Here is a 17,844-nt window from a genome sequence, read left to right as displayed (position 1 = left end):
GCCCAGCCAGAGGAAGCTGGAGAAATTCACAGGGAGAATGGAGGTTTATTAAAACACTTGTGGAGATTTTCTCAATAACATGAGAATCCTGTCCCTTTAAACAGTGACTAAAGCTTCAATTGTAACTGCAGGGTGAGCAGGAAGGAGGTCTGGTTTACTGAAGCAGATACTTCAGAGGGTCACATTATTTCTGTACAGCTGAAGTCTTCAGCATCTTCGAGAGGTTTTACTTGTTATCACAAATCCACACTGTCCCCATCAAACACTCCCAGTGAAGGAAAAGCATGGGATTAATACAGAGTAAAGCTCCCTCTACAATATCCCAACAATGTTCTTTAACCCCTGACCCTCAGAAGTGTCTCAGACTCAGTCCCAAGAAGGAAGAGAGCTGTAATTCAATGCTGACAGTGACCTTTGTCCTCCCAGCTCACCCCTGTTCTATTCCAAGTTGTGTCTCCTCTGTGGACTGTCTCTAACACTCTAGGCACATTCTGAACTCCTGACACTCTTGCTGAGGGGAGAGGAGAGGCTCACGTGGGTGAGGGCACAGGAGAAGCGAGCGTTGGACTCCCAGTCGGAGCCAGAGAGGGTCAGCAGGCTGCTGACGCTGTAGGTGTTGTCCGAAGCTCGCAGGTAGTTGCTGGTCTGAACCCCGTTGGAAATGGCTGCACCATCCTTCTTCCACTTCACCTCCACCTCATCGGGATAGAAGTGATCGGCAAGGCACACCAGAGTGGCAGTGCCCTTGGTCTTGACCTCCTCTGGGGAGGGGGGCAGCAGGGTCAGCGTGGGTTGTGAATTCTCACGGGCTGGAAGAGAAGAGAAGGAATTTTAATCACTGCCATTTTCAGGCTTTCAACATCCCGAATATTAACTGGGATCAAATCAGTGTCAATGTTTCAATGTTGCAGAATTCTGAAAATCCATTCCGGGGGAACTTTTTTAACCCGTACGGAACAATCCCAACAAGAGAAGGGGCAGTTTTAGCAGTTTTAGAGAATGAAACTGGGCATGTGGAAGGTATATCAGTGAGAAAGCATTTGGGTAATAATGATCATAATAGATTTAGAGTAGCTATGGAAAAGGGGAGGGATCGATCAAGAGTAAACATTTTAAATTGGGAAAAGGCCAATTTCAGCAAACTGGAATTTTCCAAAATGAACCGGAAGAAGCAACTTGAAGGTAAATCAGTGTCAGAGCAGTGGGAGGATATTCGAGCTGGAGATAGAGTTCAGGACAGATTTGTTCATCAAGCAATAGCGTGGGACATTGCAAAGAGAATAACTAAGGATTAAATAGGGCGAATTTGAGAGCAAAAAGATAACTTGTGTGTGGAGAGAGAAGACATATAGGTGGTTCTTAATGAATAATTTACATCAAATATCACAAGTGGGAGGGACAAAGTTGACATTGTAGTTCAGGAGGGGCGGGATTGTGAACTAATTAATGGGATAATGATAGTGAGCAAGGAGATATTAATGTGTTTATCATCTTTTAAAATGGAGAAATTCCCAGGCCCGGGTGAAATGTATCCCAGGATGCGAAATGAAGCAAGGGAAGAAATAGCAGAGATTCTGGCCATTATTTTCCAATTCTCTCTGGCTACAGGTGTGGTGTGGGTGGACTGGAGGATGGATAATGCTTTTTACAACCAGAAGCTGATGGAATCCAAGGGAAAGTGGCACATTCGATTTCAAATTAGTTCAGTGTCTGAGTGTAAAGGTTTGTTTCGAAGCTGGTTAAATCATTTTACAATGTTACTGAAACATTTGTAAAGAAGGTTACTAGAAATTCAGCACTGAAATGGTTAATAGTGAGAGTATTTAAAGACACAGTGTCCCTTTAAGAGAGTGTTAACCAATCAGGAAGCTGGAACTATTGCTCAGTCTGTCTGGGGGAAACAGGTTGAGCATCAACAAACCTCAGATCACACACAGATCAGGAGAACTTTATCCCAGAACATTGGAGCAGACTTGGGATCAACACAATTCACACAGGATTCCCACTGGCTGGTGTAGAAGCTTCTAGATTTCATTTCAAATCTTACAGCCCAGCACTGGGCTGAGGTCAAGGGTGAGGTTAGAATTAGTCTCAGTGTCCAGGGGTCAGACAGGGTCACTGCTCCGAATGACCCCATGAACTCTGGAGGGTGCGAGTGTGTGGAGAATGGGTGAGAGTCAGGATCAGGAGTCTCCAAGCTCAAAGACAGAATTACATTTCTATAGCACCGGTCAGCACCTCAGAATGTCCCAATGTGTTTTACAGCTCATTGTGCACAGCAAGATCCCAAGGAACAGACTGAGAAAGAACAGATAAGCAGATTTGTAGTGATGTTGATTGAGGGATGAATATTGACCAGTTCACCGGGGTGAACTCCCCTGCTCTTCTTCCAATAGTACCATGGGATCTTTTACACCCCCTGAGAGGGCAGATATCAGATTGTCTCATCTGAAAGATGGGAGGCCTGTAGTTTAGAGGGGGGATATGACAGGTGCTGGCCCTTTCCCCATAAGGATTTTGGAAGTGGATGGGGAAAGTGGGAGGTGAACTAGAGAAACATCTTTGTTGCTGCTGAAACTCTTGCTATCTGCTCAGTCACAACTAATAAACACACAGACACATCAGACAAACATCAGTCTGTTTCTGTGGATTCTCTGCTGCTTTCAGTTCAATGAAGAGTGCAGGAGGACATGCCAGGAGCAACAACAGACAGACTGAAAAATGAGGTGTTAACCTGGTGAAGCTACAACACAGAGACTGTGTGCCAAACAGCAGAAGCAGCAAGTGATAGACAGAGTTAAACCATCCCACAACCAATGGATCAGATCTAAGCTCTGCAGTCCTGTCACATCCAGCCGTGAATGGTGGTGGACAATTAAACAACTCACTGGAGGAGGAGGCACCACAAATATCCCCATCCTCAATGATGGAGGAACCCAGCACATCAGTACAAAAGATAAGGCTGAAGCATTTGCAGCAATCTTCAGTCAGAAGTTCCGAGTGGATGGTCCATCTCGACCTCCTCCGGAGGTCCTGAAGACTTGTGCTCCAGAACTTTCTGTGTCCCTAGCCAAGCTGTTCCAGTACATCTACAACACTGGCATCAACCCAACATTGTGATAAATTACCCGGTTATGAACTGTGCACAAAAACAGGACAAATCCAATCCGCACAATAACCACCCCATCAGTCTACTCTCGATCATCAGCAATGTGATCTGAACATATCCAGAGTGATACCAAGCAGCACTTACTCAGCAATAATCTGCTCACTGACACTCAGTTTGTGTTCCTCCAGGGTCACAAGAACATAAGAACATAAGAAATAGGAGCAGGAGTAGGCCATTTAGCCCCTCGAGCCTGCCCCGCCATTCAATAAGATCATGGCTGATCTGTCATGTCTCAGTTCCACATTCCCGCCCTCTCCCCATAACCCTTAATCCCCTTGCCTATCAAAAACCCATCAACCCGCGTCTTAAAAATATTTAGCGAGGCAACCTCCACCACTTCAACGGGCAGAGAATTCCAGAGATTCACCACCCTTTGAGTGAAGAAGGCGGCTTAGAGGTGATCTTATTGAAACATATAAGATGATTAGAGGTTTAGATAGGGTGGACAGTGATAGCCTTTTCCCTCGGATGGAGAAAGCTAGCACGAGGGGGCATGGCTTTAAATTAAGGGGGGGTAGTTATAGGACGGATGTCAGGGGTAGGTTCTTAACCCAGAGGGTGGTGAGGGATTGGAATGCCCAGCCTGCTGCAGTTGTAAATGCGCCTAGTTTGGGGGCATTTAAGAGATCCGTGGATAGGTTTATGGATGGAAAGGGATTGGTTTAGGTTAGAGGGTCATTGTTTTTTTTTAACTGGTTGGTGCAACATCGTGGGCCGAAGGGCCTGTTCTGCGCTGTAATGTTCTATGTTCTATGTTCAACTCTGTTCTAAACCGCCCCCCCTTTATCTTGAGGCTGTGCCCTCTAGTCCTACTGTCCTTTCTGAGCGGGAAGAGCCTCTCCACCTCTATCCTATCCATCCCATTCATCATCTTATATGTCTCAATGAGATCTCCCCTCATTCTTCGAAACTCTAACGAGTACAAGCCTAGTTTATTCAGCCTCTCCTCATAGCTCAACCCCCTCAACTCCGGTATCAGCCTAGTAAACCTCCTCTGCACTCCCTCTAAGGCCAAAATATCCTTGCGTAAGTGCGGTGACCAAAACTGCACACAGTACTCCAGCTGCGGCCTCACCAATGCCCTACACAGCTGCAGCAAGACCTCCCTACTTTTATATTCAATCCCCCTCACTATGAAGGCCAGCATCCCATTCGCCTTCCTGACCACCTGCTGCACCTGCAGGCTGGGTTTTTGCGACTCATGCACAAGGACCCCGAGGTCCCTCTGCAACGTCGCATGCTGCAGTTTTTTGCCATGTAAGTAATAGTCCGTCCTACCATTATTCCTACCAAAGTGGACAACTTCACATTTGCCAACATTAAATTCCATTTGCCATTTCCTGGCCCATTCGCCCAGCCTAGCTAGATCCTTCTGCACACTCTCCATACCCTCTGCACAATTTGCCGTTCCACCAATCTTGGTGTCATCAGCAAATTTCGACACCATACACTCGGTTCTCTCCTCCAGATCATCCATATAAATGGTAAATAGCTAAGGCCCCAGCACCGACCCCTGGGGCACTCCACTAGTCACCAACCGCCAATCCGAATAGCACCCATTGACCCCCACTCTCTGCCTCCTATTTGACAGCCAATCCCCTATCCACGCTAACACCCTACCCCCAACTCCATGCCCCCTAACCTTCTGCAACAACCTCTTGTGAGGCACCTTATCAAATGCCTTTTGAAAATCCAGAAACACCACATCCACTGGTTCTCCTCTATCCAACGCACAAGACACATCCTCATAGAATTCCAATAAATTTGTCAGACACGACTTCCCCTTAACGAAACCATGCTGCGTCTGCTCGATCAAACAATTCTCCTCAAGATGCCTTGCTATTTTCTCCTTGATCACGGATTCTAACATTTTACCGACAACAGACGTTAAACTAACCGGCCTATAATTCCCTGCCTTTTGCCTGCCACCCTTCTTAAACAACGGCATAACATTAGCCGTTTTCCAATCTTCCGGCACTTCCCCGGAATCCAGCGACGTTTGGAAAATAATCACCAAGGCTCAGTTCACTGAGGTCACTCAGTTCCTGACCTCATTACAGCCTTGTTTCAAACATAGAGAAAAGAGCTGAACTCCAGAGGTGAGGTGAGAGAGACTGCCCTTAACATCAAGGCAGCATTTGAGCAAATGTGGCATCAAGGAGCCCTCGCAAAACTGGAGCCAATGGGAATCAGGAGAAAACTCTTCACTGGTTGGAGTTATACCCGGAACAAAGGAAGATGGTTGCTGTTTGAGATTTAACTCTACAATCTATATTAATGAGCTGGATGAAGGGAATGAGAGTAATGTCACTAAACTTGCTGATGATAAAATGAAAAGTAGAAATGCAAGTTGTGAGGAGGATAGAGAGTCTGAAAAGGAATAGAGATAGGTTCAGTGAGTGGGAAAACATTGACAGATGGAGAATAATGTGGGAAAATGTGAGCTTGTCCAATTTGGCAGGAGGATAGAGCAGAATACTAGTAAACTGGAGAAATTCTATCCAGTGATCTGGGTGTCTTTGCATCCAGGAACAGAAAAAAATTAGGAAGACAAATGGAACGTTGCTCTTCATTCCAATGAGGATGAGTATAAAAGGAGGGATGTTTTGCTAAAGCAGATTGGGAAAATCACACTTAGAATATTGTGGACACTTAGGATCTCCTTACTTAAGGAAAGATATAGGAGAATTGGGAAGAGTTCAGAGATGGTTCACTCGGCTGATTCCACCGAGTAAGGGATTGTCTTATGAGGAAAGCTTGAGCAAGTTGGGCCGATACTCATTGGAGTAGAACTTATTCCACCACCTCAGCACCATCTTCACCAGGGCAATTAGGGATGGGTGATAAATGCTGGTCTGCATAGAATCACAGGAAATAGGAACAGGAATAGGCCATTTGGATAAATGGATTGGCCATGCTAAATTGCCCCAAGTGTGTTCTTTAGGTGGGTTAGCAATGGTAAATGCGCAGGGTTACAGGGAGCCTGGGTAAGAAGCTCTTTTGGAGAATCGGGTGAAAAGATTTCCCTCACATCTCTCAAAATCTGCTGCCTCTGTGATTAAGGGGAAGAGTTTCCTCATATCTACCCTATCTCTGTCCCTCGTAATTCTGTCAATGGACTGAATAGCCTCCTCCTGCACTGTAGGGATTCAATGGCTAATGAAAAACTACATGGACTGTGTAAGGTTTCCACGGGTGAAGGGATCCATTTTAAATGAACCCTGTTGTGACCAATCGAGGGCGGGATTCCAGCTGATTACTCCTCACCCAGGAGCAAAACAAAATTGGGATCCGGTTCAAGAAGTTAACAAATGAGGGAGCCTGTCTGAGACTGGTCACAACATGTACACAGCAAGATCCCACACACAGCAATGAGAACAATCAGCATTTTCAGTGATGTTGGATCCAGGATAAATGTCGGATTGAACTCATCCCAAAGAGAAAGTAACAGGGAGTCTCCCCAAAAGCCTGGAACACTGAAGCCACTGGATTGTGAGCCCTGCTGTGGCTGTTTGTCATCAGAACTTCAGCAAGAGATAAGCAGGGAGTGGAGAGAGCAGAGTGAAAGCTGGGGCAGGTGGCACCTCGGCGTCTGACTGTGCTGCTGCTGTGATCAGTTATATCAGAGAGTGAGACAGAGAGTTCAACTTCACATCAAACTCTGCCTGTGTGTGTCAGACTGAGACTGACAGGAGTCTAGAGAGTGATTTCACTCCATGCTGCAGGAATGTGAACACAGTCTGCAAACGTCCAGATCTCCTCCACACGGTGGGTAAAAGCTGCTTACTTATATCTTGCTGCTTAAAGGGGGGAATGGAAGGAAAGAAATACAGCTGGACTCCCTGTTCTACACAGTGTTCTTCAATCAACCATTTCATTGACTGCAGCTTCCTCACTAACACCTTCAACTCTTCAGTATTTGTGTTTGAGAAAGTTTCAGCATTGAAAGGGTTAATAACGGAGGATTGGGCTTTACTTACTCAGTCTGAGTTTGGTTCCTTTAGCGAATGTAAAGCACACTGGCAGCTTCCAGTGGAGAAGCTGTACAAAAACCTCTGTCTCTGACTCACTTACCCATCTTTCTCTCTCACTCTTTCTCTCTCACTCTTTCTCTCGCTCTGTTTCTCTCAGTATCTCTGTGTTTTGTTGGGAGAGTTGAGAATTCTAATTTGAGATGATAAATCTTTCAGCTGCTCTTCATATGTGGACATGGAGAGTAAGAGAGAAACTCGAGGCCTCCAGCGAGTGGTGGACACCACAGGGACTGGAGTGTGTAGTGGACAGTGCAAATAATTTGTTCAGTTTCCTTTCTTGTGTTCACGAAATATTATATAAAACTGTGGGATGTGTCAGTACAGGAGGTGGGACTGTGTGTCCATTATTATATATTATATAAAACTGTGGGATGTGTCAGTACAGGAGGTGGGACAGTGTGTCCATTATTATATATTATATAAAACTGTGGGATGTGTCAGTACAGGAGGTGGGACTGTGTGTGCATTATTATATATTATATAAAACTGTGGGATGTGTCAGTACAGGAGGTGGGACTGTGTGTCCATTATTATATATTATATAAAACTGTGGGATGTGTCAGTACAGGAGGTGGTGCTGTGTGTATTGGGGTTTTTGTAAGGCTCTGTATCACTGTGTCTAGCATAGCTGCTATATTGCTGACAGTAATAATCAGCGACATCCTCATTCTGAACATTGCTGATTGTCAGGGTGAATCTTGTCCCAGATCCACTGCCGGTGAATCGGTCGGATACTCCTGTGAATCGAGTTGATGCACTGTAGATCAGCAGAGTCGGTTTCTGTCCTTCTCGCTGTTGATACCAACTCACGTAACTGCTAACAGATTGACTGGCTGTACAGGTGATGGTGGCGGTCTGGCCCAGGCTCACTGACAGCACCGGGGGAGTCTGGGTCATGATGATTTCTCCATTGATACCTGAGGGGTAATAGAGAAACAGAGTGAAGTCAGAACTGTCACAGAAAGAGGCTGTAAAATGAGATATTGTTGGAGACACTGACTGTTCCTCTCCTTTCAGCATTTTCCCTTCAATCACAAGTCAGGAGAATTGGATTGAAATGGAGAGCAGGGAAATATTCAAGGTGGAAGGAGAGAGATTTGTACCTGCGATGCAGAATGCCAGAGGCCAGAGCAGCTGGATGGCTGAAATCATGGTGTGTGCTCGTGTCCCTGTGCCTGGTTACTGATAAACTCTCCCTTCTCTGGGCTCTGCTTTATAAAGCTGCAGCCTGTGAGAGTCTCACTGCCTGTTCCTCAGTTTGTAAATGGTCTGACCCAGAGAAACCACGTCAGCACCTTTCACTTCCTCTTCTTCTCTCCCTGAGAGGCTGAGGGACAGAGTCTGAGGGACAGAGTCTGAGGGTCAGAGACTGAGGGTCAGACTCTGTCCCTCAGTTTCTGTCTCTCACTCACTCGATTTCTCTCCCTCACTTGCTGTCTCTCTCTCTCTTTCTCTCAATATTTGTCTCTCAGTCTCAGTCTTACTCTCTCGATATCTGTCCCTCAGTCTCTGTCTCTATTGATATCACTCCCTCAATTGCTGTCTCTTTCACTCTCTGAGTAAATCTCCATTAGTCTATGTTTCTGTCCATCACACTCTCACTGTCTCCCTTGTCCTTTCTGTCTCACACTCTGTCTCTTCTCATTCTCCATCCCTCTATTCCTCTCAGTTTCTCCCTCACTTTATCTCATAGAGTCATAGAGGTTTACAGCATGGAAACTTGTCCGTCAGCTCAACTTGTTCATGCTGCCCTTTTTTTTAAAGCCCTAACTTCAATTGCTGCATTTGGCCCATATCCGTCTATACCCATCTTACCCATGTAACTGCCTAAATGCTTTTCAAAAGGCAAAATTGTACCTGCCTCTATTACTATCTCTGGCAGTTTGTTCCACCTCTGTGTGAAAAAATTGCCCATTTGGACACTTTTGTAACTCTCCCCTCTCGCCTTAAACCGATGTTTTAGAATCCCCTACCTTTGAGAAAAGATATAAATTATCCATTTGATCTCTGCCCCTCATTATCTTATGGACCTCTGTAAGGTCACCCCTCAGCCTCCTACGCTCCAGACAAAAAAGTCGCAGTCGATCCAGCCTCTCCTAATAACCCAAACAATCAAGTCCTGGTAGCATCCGAGGAAATCTTTTCTGCACTGTTTCTAGTTTAATAACATCCTTTCCAGAACAGGGTGACCAGAATCGTACACAGCATTCCAAGTGTGGCCTTAAGTGTGGACTTCATTTACTTGTCACCCCTGGCCTCAGTGATCAATTGCCCCTGACCTCACTGCTCTCCAATTCCCTCCATGGCCTCACTCCTCCCTACCCCTTTGTCCTGCTCCAGACTCACATTTCTCCCTCACCTTCCATCTGCTGACTCTGTTCCCCGGCTCATCGCTGCTTCCTTCATCCCACCATTGAGAGCAGAGCCTTCAGATGCCCAGGTCCTGCTCTCTGACCTCCCACCCTTAATCCCTCCCCCTCTCCAAATCTTTCTCCCCATCATACTCCATCCTTCGACCCAAGTCTTCAATCTCTCTTCCTAAACTACCCCCAGCCCCTCCCCCATTCCTCTTATGCGGCTTTGTGAAACATCATGGGCTATGTTGTACACTAAGATGCTATATAAATTCAGGTGCTGCCTCAGGAGCCTTGGTGAGTTCATGCGGGGCATCTTATAGATGGCACACACTGCTGCCACTGTTCGACAGTGGTGGAGGGATTTAATGTTTGTGAATGGGGTGCCAATCAAGTGGGGCTGCTTTGTCCTGGATGATGTTGAGCTTCTCGAGTGTTGCTGGAGCTCTACTCATCCAGACAAGTGGAGACTATTCCATCACACTCCAGACTTGTGCCTTGTAGATGGTGGACAGGCTTTGGAGAGTCAGGATGTGAGTTACTGGCTGCAGGATTCCTATCCACTGACCTTCTCTTGTAGACACAGTATTTATAGGCTGGTCCAGTTCAGTTTCTGGTCAATCAGAACCAAGAGGATTTTACAGTGGGGGATTCAGCGATGGTAATGACATTGAATGTCAAGGGGAGATGTTCAAATTCTCTCTTGTTGGAGATGGTGATTCCGTGGTACTTGTGTGGTACGAATGTTACTGCTTCAATATCTGAGGAGTTGTGAATGGTGCTGAGCATTGTGTAATCATCAGTGAACATCCCCACTTCTGAAGGTCATTACTGAAGCAGCTGAAGATGGTTGTGTCTCAGACACGATCCTGAGGAACTCCTGCAGTGATGTCCCAAAACAATCTCAGATTGAAATCTGCTAACCATAAGCATTTTCTCATCATATTGGATGGCACGGTGACACACTCGTTAACACTACTGCCTCACAGCGCCAAGGACCCGGGTTTGATTCTTGGCATGGGTCACTGTCTGTGTGGAGTTTGCATGTTCTCACCATGTCTGCTTGGGTTTCCTCCAGGTGTTCCAGTTTCCTCCCACAGTCCGAATGACCTGCTGGTTAGGCGCATTGGTCATGCTAAATTCTCCCTCAGTGTACCCGAACAGGCGCTGGAGCATGGTGACTAAGAGATTTTCCTGGTAACTTCATTGCAGTGTTAATGTAAATCTACTTTTGGCACTAATACTTACATTTCAATGTAAAAGTCCAATAACTACAGCCATCTTCCTTTGTGCTGGGTGTGACTCCAGCCAGCAGAGAGTTTCCCCCTGATTCCCATTGACTCCAGTTTTGCGAGGGCTCCTTGATGCCACACTCAAATGTTGCCTTGATGTTAAGGGCAGTCACTCTCACCTCACCTCTGGAGTTCAGCTCTTTTGTCCATTTTGAATCAAGGCTGTAATGAGGTCAGGAACTGAGTGACCCTGGTGGAACCCAGACTGAGTGTCAGTGAGCAGGGTATTGCTGAGTAAGTGCTGCTTGATAGAACTGTGAACAATTTAAATCACTTTACTGGTGAGTGAGAGTGGATTGATGAGGCGGTAAGTGGCCAGAATAGATCTATCCTGGTTTTTAGTATACAGGACATATCTGGGCAATTTTCCACATTGCTGGATGTGCATGAGTCGCAAAAACCCAGCCTGCAGGTGCAGCAGGTGGTCAGGAAGGCGAATGGGATGCTGGCCTTCATAGCGAGGGGGATTGAATATAAAAGTAGGGAGGTCTTGCTGCGGCTGTATAGGGCATTGGTGAGGCCGCAGCTGGAGTACTGTGTGCAGTTTTGGGCGCTGTACTTACGCAAGGATATTTTGGCCTTGGAGGGAGTGCAGAGGAGGTTTACTAGGCTGATACCGGAGTTGAGGGGGTTGAGCTATGAGGAGAGGCTGAATAAACTAGGCTTGTACTCGTTAGAGTTTAGAAGAATGAGGGGAGATCTCATTGAGACGTATAAGATGATGAATGGGATGGATAGGATAGAGGTGGAGAGACTCTTCCTGCTCAGAAAGGACGGTAGGACTAGGGGGCACAGCCTCAGGATAAAGGGGGGCGGTTTAGAACAGAGTTGAGGAAGAACTTCTTCACTCAAAGGGTGGTGAATCTCTGGAATTCTCTGCCCGTTGAAGTGGTGGAGGCTGCCTCGCTAAATATTTTTAAGGCGCGGGTTGATGGGTTTTTGATAAGAGAGCGGATTAAGGGTTATGGGGAGAGGGCGGGAATGTGGAACTGAGCCACGACAGATCAGCCATGATCTTATTGAATGGCGGGGCAGGCTCGAGGGGCCAGATGGCCTACTCCTGCTCCTAATTCTTATGTTCTTATGTTATAAATGCCAGTGTTGTAGATGTACTGGAACAGCTTGGCTCAGGGCGTAACACGTTCTGGAGCACAAGTCTTCAGGACTATTGCTGGATTATTGTCAGGAGACAAAGTCTTTGTGGTACCCAGTTGTAAATGTATCAGCCTTATCTTTTGCACTGATGTGCTGGGCTCCTCCATCGTTGAGGATGGGGATATTTGTGAACCTCCTCCTCCACTGAGTTGTTTAATTGTCCACCACTATTCGTGGCTTGATGTGGACTGCAGAGCTTTGATCTGATTCATTAGTTGTGGGATGGTTTAACTCTGTCTATCACTTGCTGCTTCTGCTGTTTGACACACAGTCTCTGTGTTGAAGCTTCACCAGGTTAACACCTCATTTCTCAGCGTATCTGCAGTTGCTCCTGCCATGCCCTCCTGCACTCTTCATTGAACCAGGGTTGATCCCCTGGCTTGGTGGTAATGGTAGAGTGGGGGATATGCTGGACCATGAGGTTACAGATTGTGGTTGAGTACAATTCTGCTGCTGCTGATGGCCCACAGTGCCTCATGGATGCCCAGTTTTGAGTTCCTTGATCTGTTTGAAATCTATCCCATTTAACACGGTGGTAGTGTCACACAACATGATGGAGGGTATCCTCAATGTGAAGATGGGATTTTATCTCCACAAGGACTGTGCGGTGGTCACTCCCACTGATACTGTCATGGACAGATCCATCTGTAACAGGCAGGTTGGTGAGGGTGAGGTCAAGTATGTTTCTCCCTCTTGTTGGTTCCCTCCCCACCTGCCGCAGTCCCAGTCTAGCAGCGATGTCCTTTAGGACCCAGCCAGCTCGGTGTGTGGTGGTGCTACTGAGTAACTCTTGGTGATGGACATTGAATTCCCCACCCAGAGTACATTCTGTGTCCTTACCACCCTCAGTGCTTCCTCCAAGTGGTGTCCAACATGGAGGAGAACTGATTCATCAGCTGAGGCGGGGACGGTATGTGGGAACCACAGGAGGTTTCCTTGTCCGTGTTTGACACGGTACCGAGAGACTACATGGAGTCTGGAATGTTGTTGAGGATTCCCAGGATAACTCCCTCCTGACTGTATCCCACTGTGCCTTCTGTGCTGGGAGATTGGAGGTAGTGAACACGGTTCACCATTTTCTCCCGTCTCAGTAACAAACATCCAGCTGCTCTGAGCTCCTTCTTTCACTTCCTCTGTTGGTTACGTTTCAATCTTCCGATCTGACAGTCTTTGCAGTTATTTTTGACACTGGGGATTTGTGCTGTGGTCTGAATCTCTAACAATAACTGTCCAATCAGTGAAAAGAACAGCAGCTCAGAGCAGTCAGGACTGAGGAGCCAGGCTCACTGGGAAACACATTGGGAAGATCAAAGCCATGGTCTTCATCTTCCGATACAAACTCCATCCCTCCCCCTGAGCACTGTCTGCTGGATCAGCATCCCCACATCCCTGCCTCGCGATGGTTTTCCCCAACCTAATTCCCCACTCCCCTGATCACAGGCCCCGACTTTCCCATCCCCACCTCCCCTTCCCCAATAGACTGGCCTCCCGATGGCTTCCCCAATACCCCCCACCCCTCCATTTGCCGGCCCCGACACCCCACTCCCTGATCACCAGCCTCCTCCTCATGGTTTCCTCAACTGGAAGGTTCCTGCTGAACTCAGCAACAACTCTGGCCTCCCTCGCCCCCACACCAGCTTCTAAACAAACATCAGCGATGGAATTGTGGGGACAGGCAGAAAGAAACTTTAGTAAAAGTCAAACCAGTTTTACAGTCATCGTCATTGCTGATGCACTTTGACCCGAGCAAACCATTCGGAATCATTGACGCCTCTCCGTACTTTGCAGGGGGGTGAACACACAGTAGATGTACAGTTGGGAGTGAGGTTCAGTCAGATATAGAAGGAAAACTCAGTCAGTCCAGCAGGCAGAGAAGACTTGGGCTTGATAAGGCACATGGGAGGATTGGAAGGCTAAACAGCATCTATTTTAATACAAGGAGCCTGTCTGGTCAGGCAGATGAACTTAGAGAGTTGGTCAGCACGTGGAAATATGAGATTGTTGTAATCACTGAGATGTGGTTGAAAGAAGGACAGGACTGGAATCTCGACATTCCAGGGTATAGAAGTTCCAGGCGTGATTGGGGGAGATGTAGGAGAGGATGTAAGAGATTAAAGAGACTGCAATAATGAGGAACAATGTCTTGGAATGCTCTCTTCAAATGAGGCCATATGGGTGGAGTTGAGAAATATAAAGGGTGATCATTGTACTGGGATTATACTACAGCCCTCCCAACACTCAGAGGGAGATAGAGAAGCAGATATGTTGGCAAATCAGAGACGTGTGAGAGGAATAGGGCGATAGTAATCGGGGATTTCAACTTCACCAATATTAACTAGAGTCACCTCAGTGTGAAAGGGGTGGTACGGTGGTACAGTGTTTAGCGCTGCTGCCTCACAGCGCCAGGGACCCAAGGTCAATTCTGGCATCGGGTGCCTGTGTGGAGTTTGCATGTTCTCCCTGTGTTTGTGTGAGTTTCCTCTGGGTGCTCTGGTTTCCTCCCACAGTCCAACGATGTGCAGGTTAGATTGATTGGCCATGCTAAATTGCTCCTTACTGTCAGAGGGACTAACAGGGCAAATACATGGGACCATGGGGACAGGACTGGATGGGATTATTGTCGGTGTAGGATTGATGGGCTGAATGGACTGCACTGGAGGGATTCTATGATTCTATGATTAGACAGGATGGAATTTGTAAAGTGATTCCAGGAGAGCTCTTCGTGTCAGTACATCGACCTAATCCTCGGGAATGAAGTCAGGCAAGTTGTTGAAGTGTCAGTGGGTGAACATTTTGGGGATGGGGAAGGTGGGCAGAGCAATGAAAAATGGAATTTAATCCTGATAAGTGTGAGGTGATGCATTTTGGGAGATTTAATAAGGATAGGATTTACACAATGAGTTGTCGGCACTGAGGAAGTATTGGGGAGAAAAGGGACCTTGGTGTAAAGTCCATAGATTCCTGAAGGTGGCAGCACAGGGAGATAGTGTGGTGAAGAAGGCAATCGGAATGCTTGCCTTCATGAGCGAGGTGAATTCAAATATGGGAGGGGGGAAATCTTGGTACAACTTCATAAAACATTGGTTAGGCCACAGATAGAATATTGTGCGCAGTTCTGGTCACCACACTATCGGAATGATGTGATTGCACTGGTGAGGGTGCAGAGGAGAATCACCAGGATGTTGCCTGGGATGGAAACTTTCAGCTGTGAGGAGAGACTGGATAGGCTGGGTTTGTTTTCCCTGGAGCAGAGGGAGGACCTGATTGAGGTGGACAAAATTATGAGAGGTACAGATAGGCTAGATCATAAAAGAGTTTTCCCCATGGCACAGATGTCTAAGAGCAGAGGGCATAGGTTTAAGGTGAGGAGGAAGTGGTTAAGAGAAGATCTGAGAAAGAATTTTTGACCTAGAGAATGGTGGAAATATGGAATGCGCTGCCTGAGAGGGTGATGGAGGCAGGAACTCTCGCTACATTTAAGAAGCATCTGGACAAGCACTTCAATCACCAAGGCACAGTAGCTATGGACCAAGTACTGGTAAAAGGTATTAGTATAGATTGATATTGGGTAGTCAGCATAGACATGGTGGGCTGAAGGTTCTGTTTCTGTGCTGTGTAACTCTATGACGCTATATGGAGTTGGAGCAGTTCTATCCCATGGAATGGCAGATGGGGCGGAGAGGCTAAATTCATTTGCTTCAAGGACTTTGTCAGACGTTGAGAAAATGTACTCACAAATTGACATGGAAAGCCCAGCAGTTATGCACAGAGTGAAAAATTTCACCAATATGTTTATGGGCAACATTTCACCATCGTGTCAGACCATAAGCCATTGTTAGGGCTTTTCCAGGACATTAAGCCAGTGCCACCTATTGCCTCTGCCAGGATGCAGAGATGGGCATTGCTGCTGGCACCAAACAGCTAAACCTTCCAGCATAGGCCGGGAACACAGATCTCAAATACAGATACATTGAGCTGCCTGCCGCTACCACAGACCACACCGTCACCGCCTGTTCCACAGGAGATAGTATTGGCTCTGCATTATTTGGCCTCTGCCTGTCTCAGCAGCCCACATCCAGATGTGGACAGATAGGGAGCTGGTGTTAGCAAATGGTAAGAAAATGGTACTGACCAGGTGGCACTTTGACAAGGCAGAGCAAATGAAGCTGTATTTACATTGCAGGGACCAGATACCCTGTGAAGATGAGGGGCTATTGTGGGGGGGTTTGTGTCAGTGTATGACCCCCTGGGCAATGGCCATTGCTCCAACAGTCACATGATGCCCATCCTGGCTAGAGCAGAATGAAAGTGTTGGCCAGTAGTTATGTCTGGTGGCCTGGCATTGACAGAGACATTGAACAAATGGTTGGGCCGTGTGAGAGTTATCCGACTCAGCAAGCGTTACCTCTACCAGCGAACATGCTCCCTTGGTCACAGCTTCATGTAGGATTTGGACAGATGTTCCTGGTGTTAGTCGATGTCCATTCCAAGTGGCTGGACGATCAGCTCATGAGACCCATCACAGCCTCCATTTACCATTGATAAACTGAGGCAGATCTTTGTGATCCATGGTCTTCCTGAAGTGTTGCTATCAGACAACGGAGCAGCATTCACGCTGATGAATTTCAGACTTTGGTCAAGTCTAATGACATTTGTCATGTCAGGTCAGTCCCCGACCATCCTGCCCCGAATGGGTTGGTGGAGTGAGCCATGCAGATGTTCAAGGCTCCATGTGAAGCAGGTTCATGGACCGCTGCCATTGCGATTGGCCAGTTATTTGCTGTCCTATAACACTACACCTCACACCATCACTGGGGTCATGTCGGGGTCACGCCTGCAGAATTGTTAATGGGTCGGTGCCTGTGTACCTGTTTAGATTTAATGTTCCCAAATTTGTCGGGGAGGGTGGAAGCTCAGCAATCCTCTCAGAAAGGGTATCGTGACTCTCAGAAAGGGGACAGATTGTTTAATGATGGCAACCTCATGTTGAGTGGGAATTTGGATGGTGGATCTGCCTGGGTGCCAGGGAGAGTTGTGGAGAAGACAGGACCAGTCTCATATTTGCGGGAGATATGACTGTTGACTTAAAGAGCATGTTGGTTACCTACGCAAGAGAGTAGACCCAGTTCCAGAAGATGGACACTTGGATCCTGCATCCAGTTTGTGTGTACCAGCCTCTGAACATGATGGCTCCATGTCCATGGTGAGGCCAAGGCAGCCTCTGGCTTTGGTGGGTGAGGCTGAGGAAAGGGCCGTCCAGGGCCTAGCTCCAGAGGTGGTTAGTACATCCACCCCATCAGTGGATCCTGTATCGATGGCTGCTGAAGTGCCCCTGATAGAGTTGCAGTGTTCCGCAAGGTTCCAGAAATCTCTGGACCAGCTGACATTATGAACTGTCTTTCCCTGGTGACCCTTCTGTAATATTGTTGTTTCTCTGCCTGTGTGTTAACTGTTGTACTTTTTGTTTTATCACAGGGAGTCCAAGATGTTACGGGGGAAGGAGTGTGTGAGCCTGGTCCCTTTAAGGGGCAATCCTTCACAGGCCACATGACCAGGCCAGAGCCAATGGAGTGTGAGGATGTGAACCTGGGCCAATCGGGAGTGAGGGTGATCATTCCTGGGACTGGAGGCTTCAGTTGGGGTCAGGATGTTGTTGGGAGTAGACCTGTGTGGTTGTGTTGTTAAACCCTTCATTGTAAATAGTTCTTCTCATCAATAAAGCCTTTAGTTAGTTATTTCCAAATCCAGTCTCCTCCAGTTATTACAATCAGCATCTGTACCACTTTGGACAGCAACAGTCTCTGATAACATCAAATACACAGACTAACTATTCAACTGGA

At 47.0% G+C, this 17,844-nt stretch overlaps 1 gene segment (V, D, J or C); it reads right to left on the bottom strand.

The window, feature by feature from the left end:
• Positions 1–271: 271 nt before the first annotated feature.
• Positions 272–8,355, bottom strand: LOC145348459 (Ig kappa chain V region Mem5-like). The segment is given in 4 exon segments: positions 272–809; positions 7,150–7,188; positions 7,818–8,120; positions 8,307–8,355. Coding segments are annotated over 4 exon segments (720 nt in total).
• Positions 8,356–17,844: the final 9,489 nt, after the last annotated feature.

This window comes from Carcharhinus amblyrhynchos, chromosome 9 (assembly GCF_965287045.1).
Source record: "Carcharhinus amblyrhynchos chromosome 9, sCarAmb.v2.hapA, whole genome shotgun sequence".
NCBI classification, from domain to species: Eukaryota; Metazoa; Chordata; class Chondrichthyes; order Carcharhiniformes; family Carcharhinidae; genus Carcharhinus; species Carcharhinus amblyrhynchos.
The sequence above is the reverse complement of the archived record's forward strand: the minus strand, read 5'-3'. Positions and strand labels throughout refer to the sequence as shown.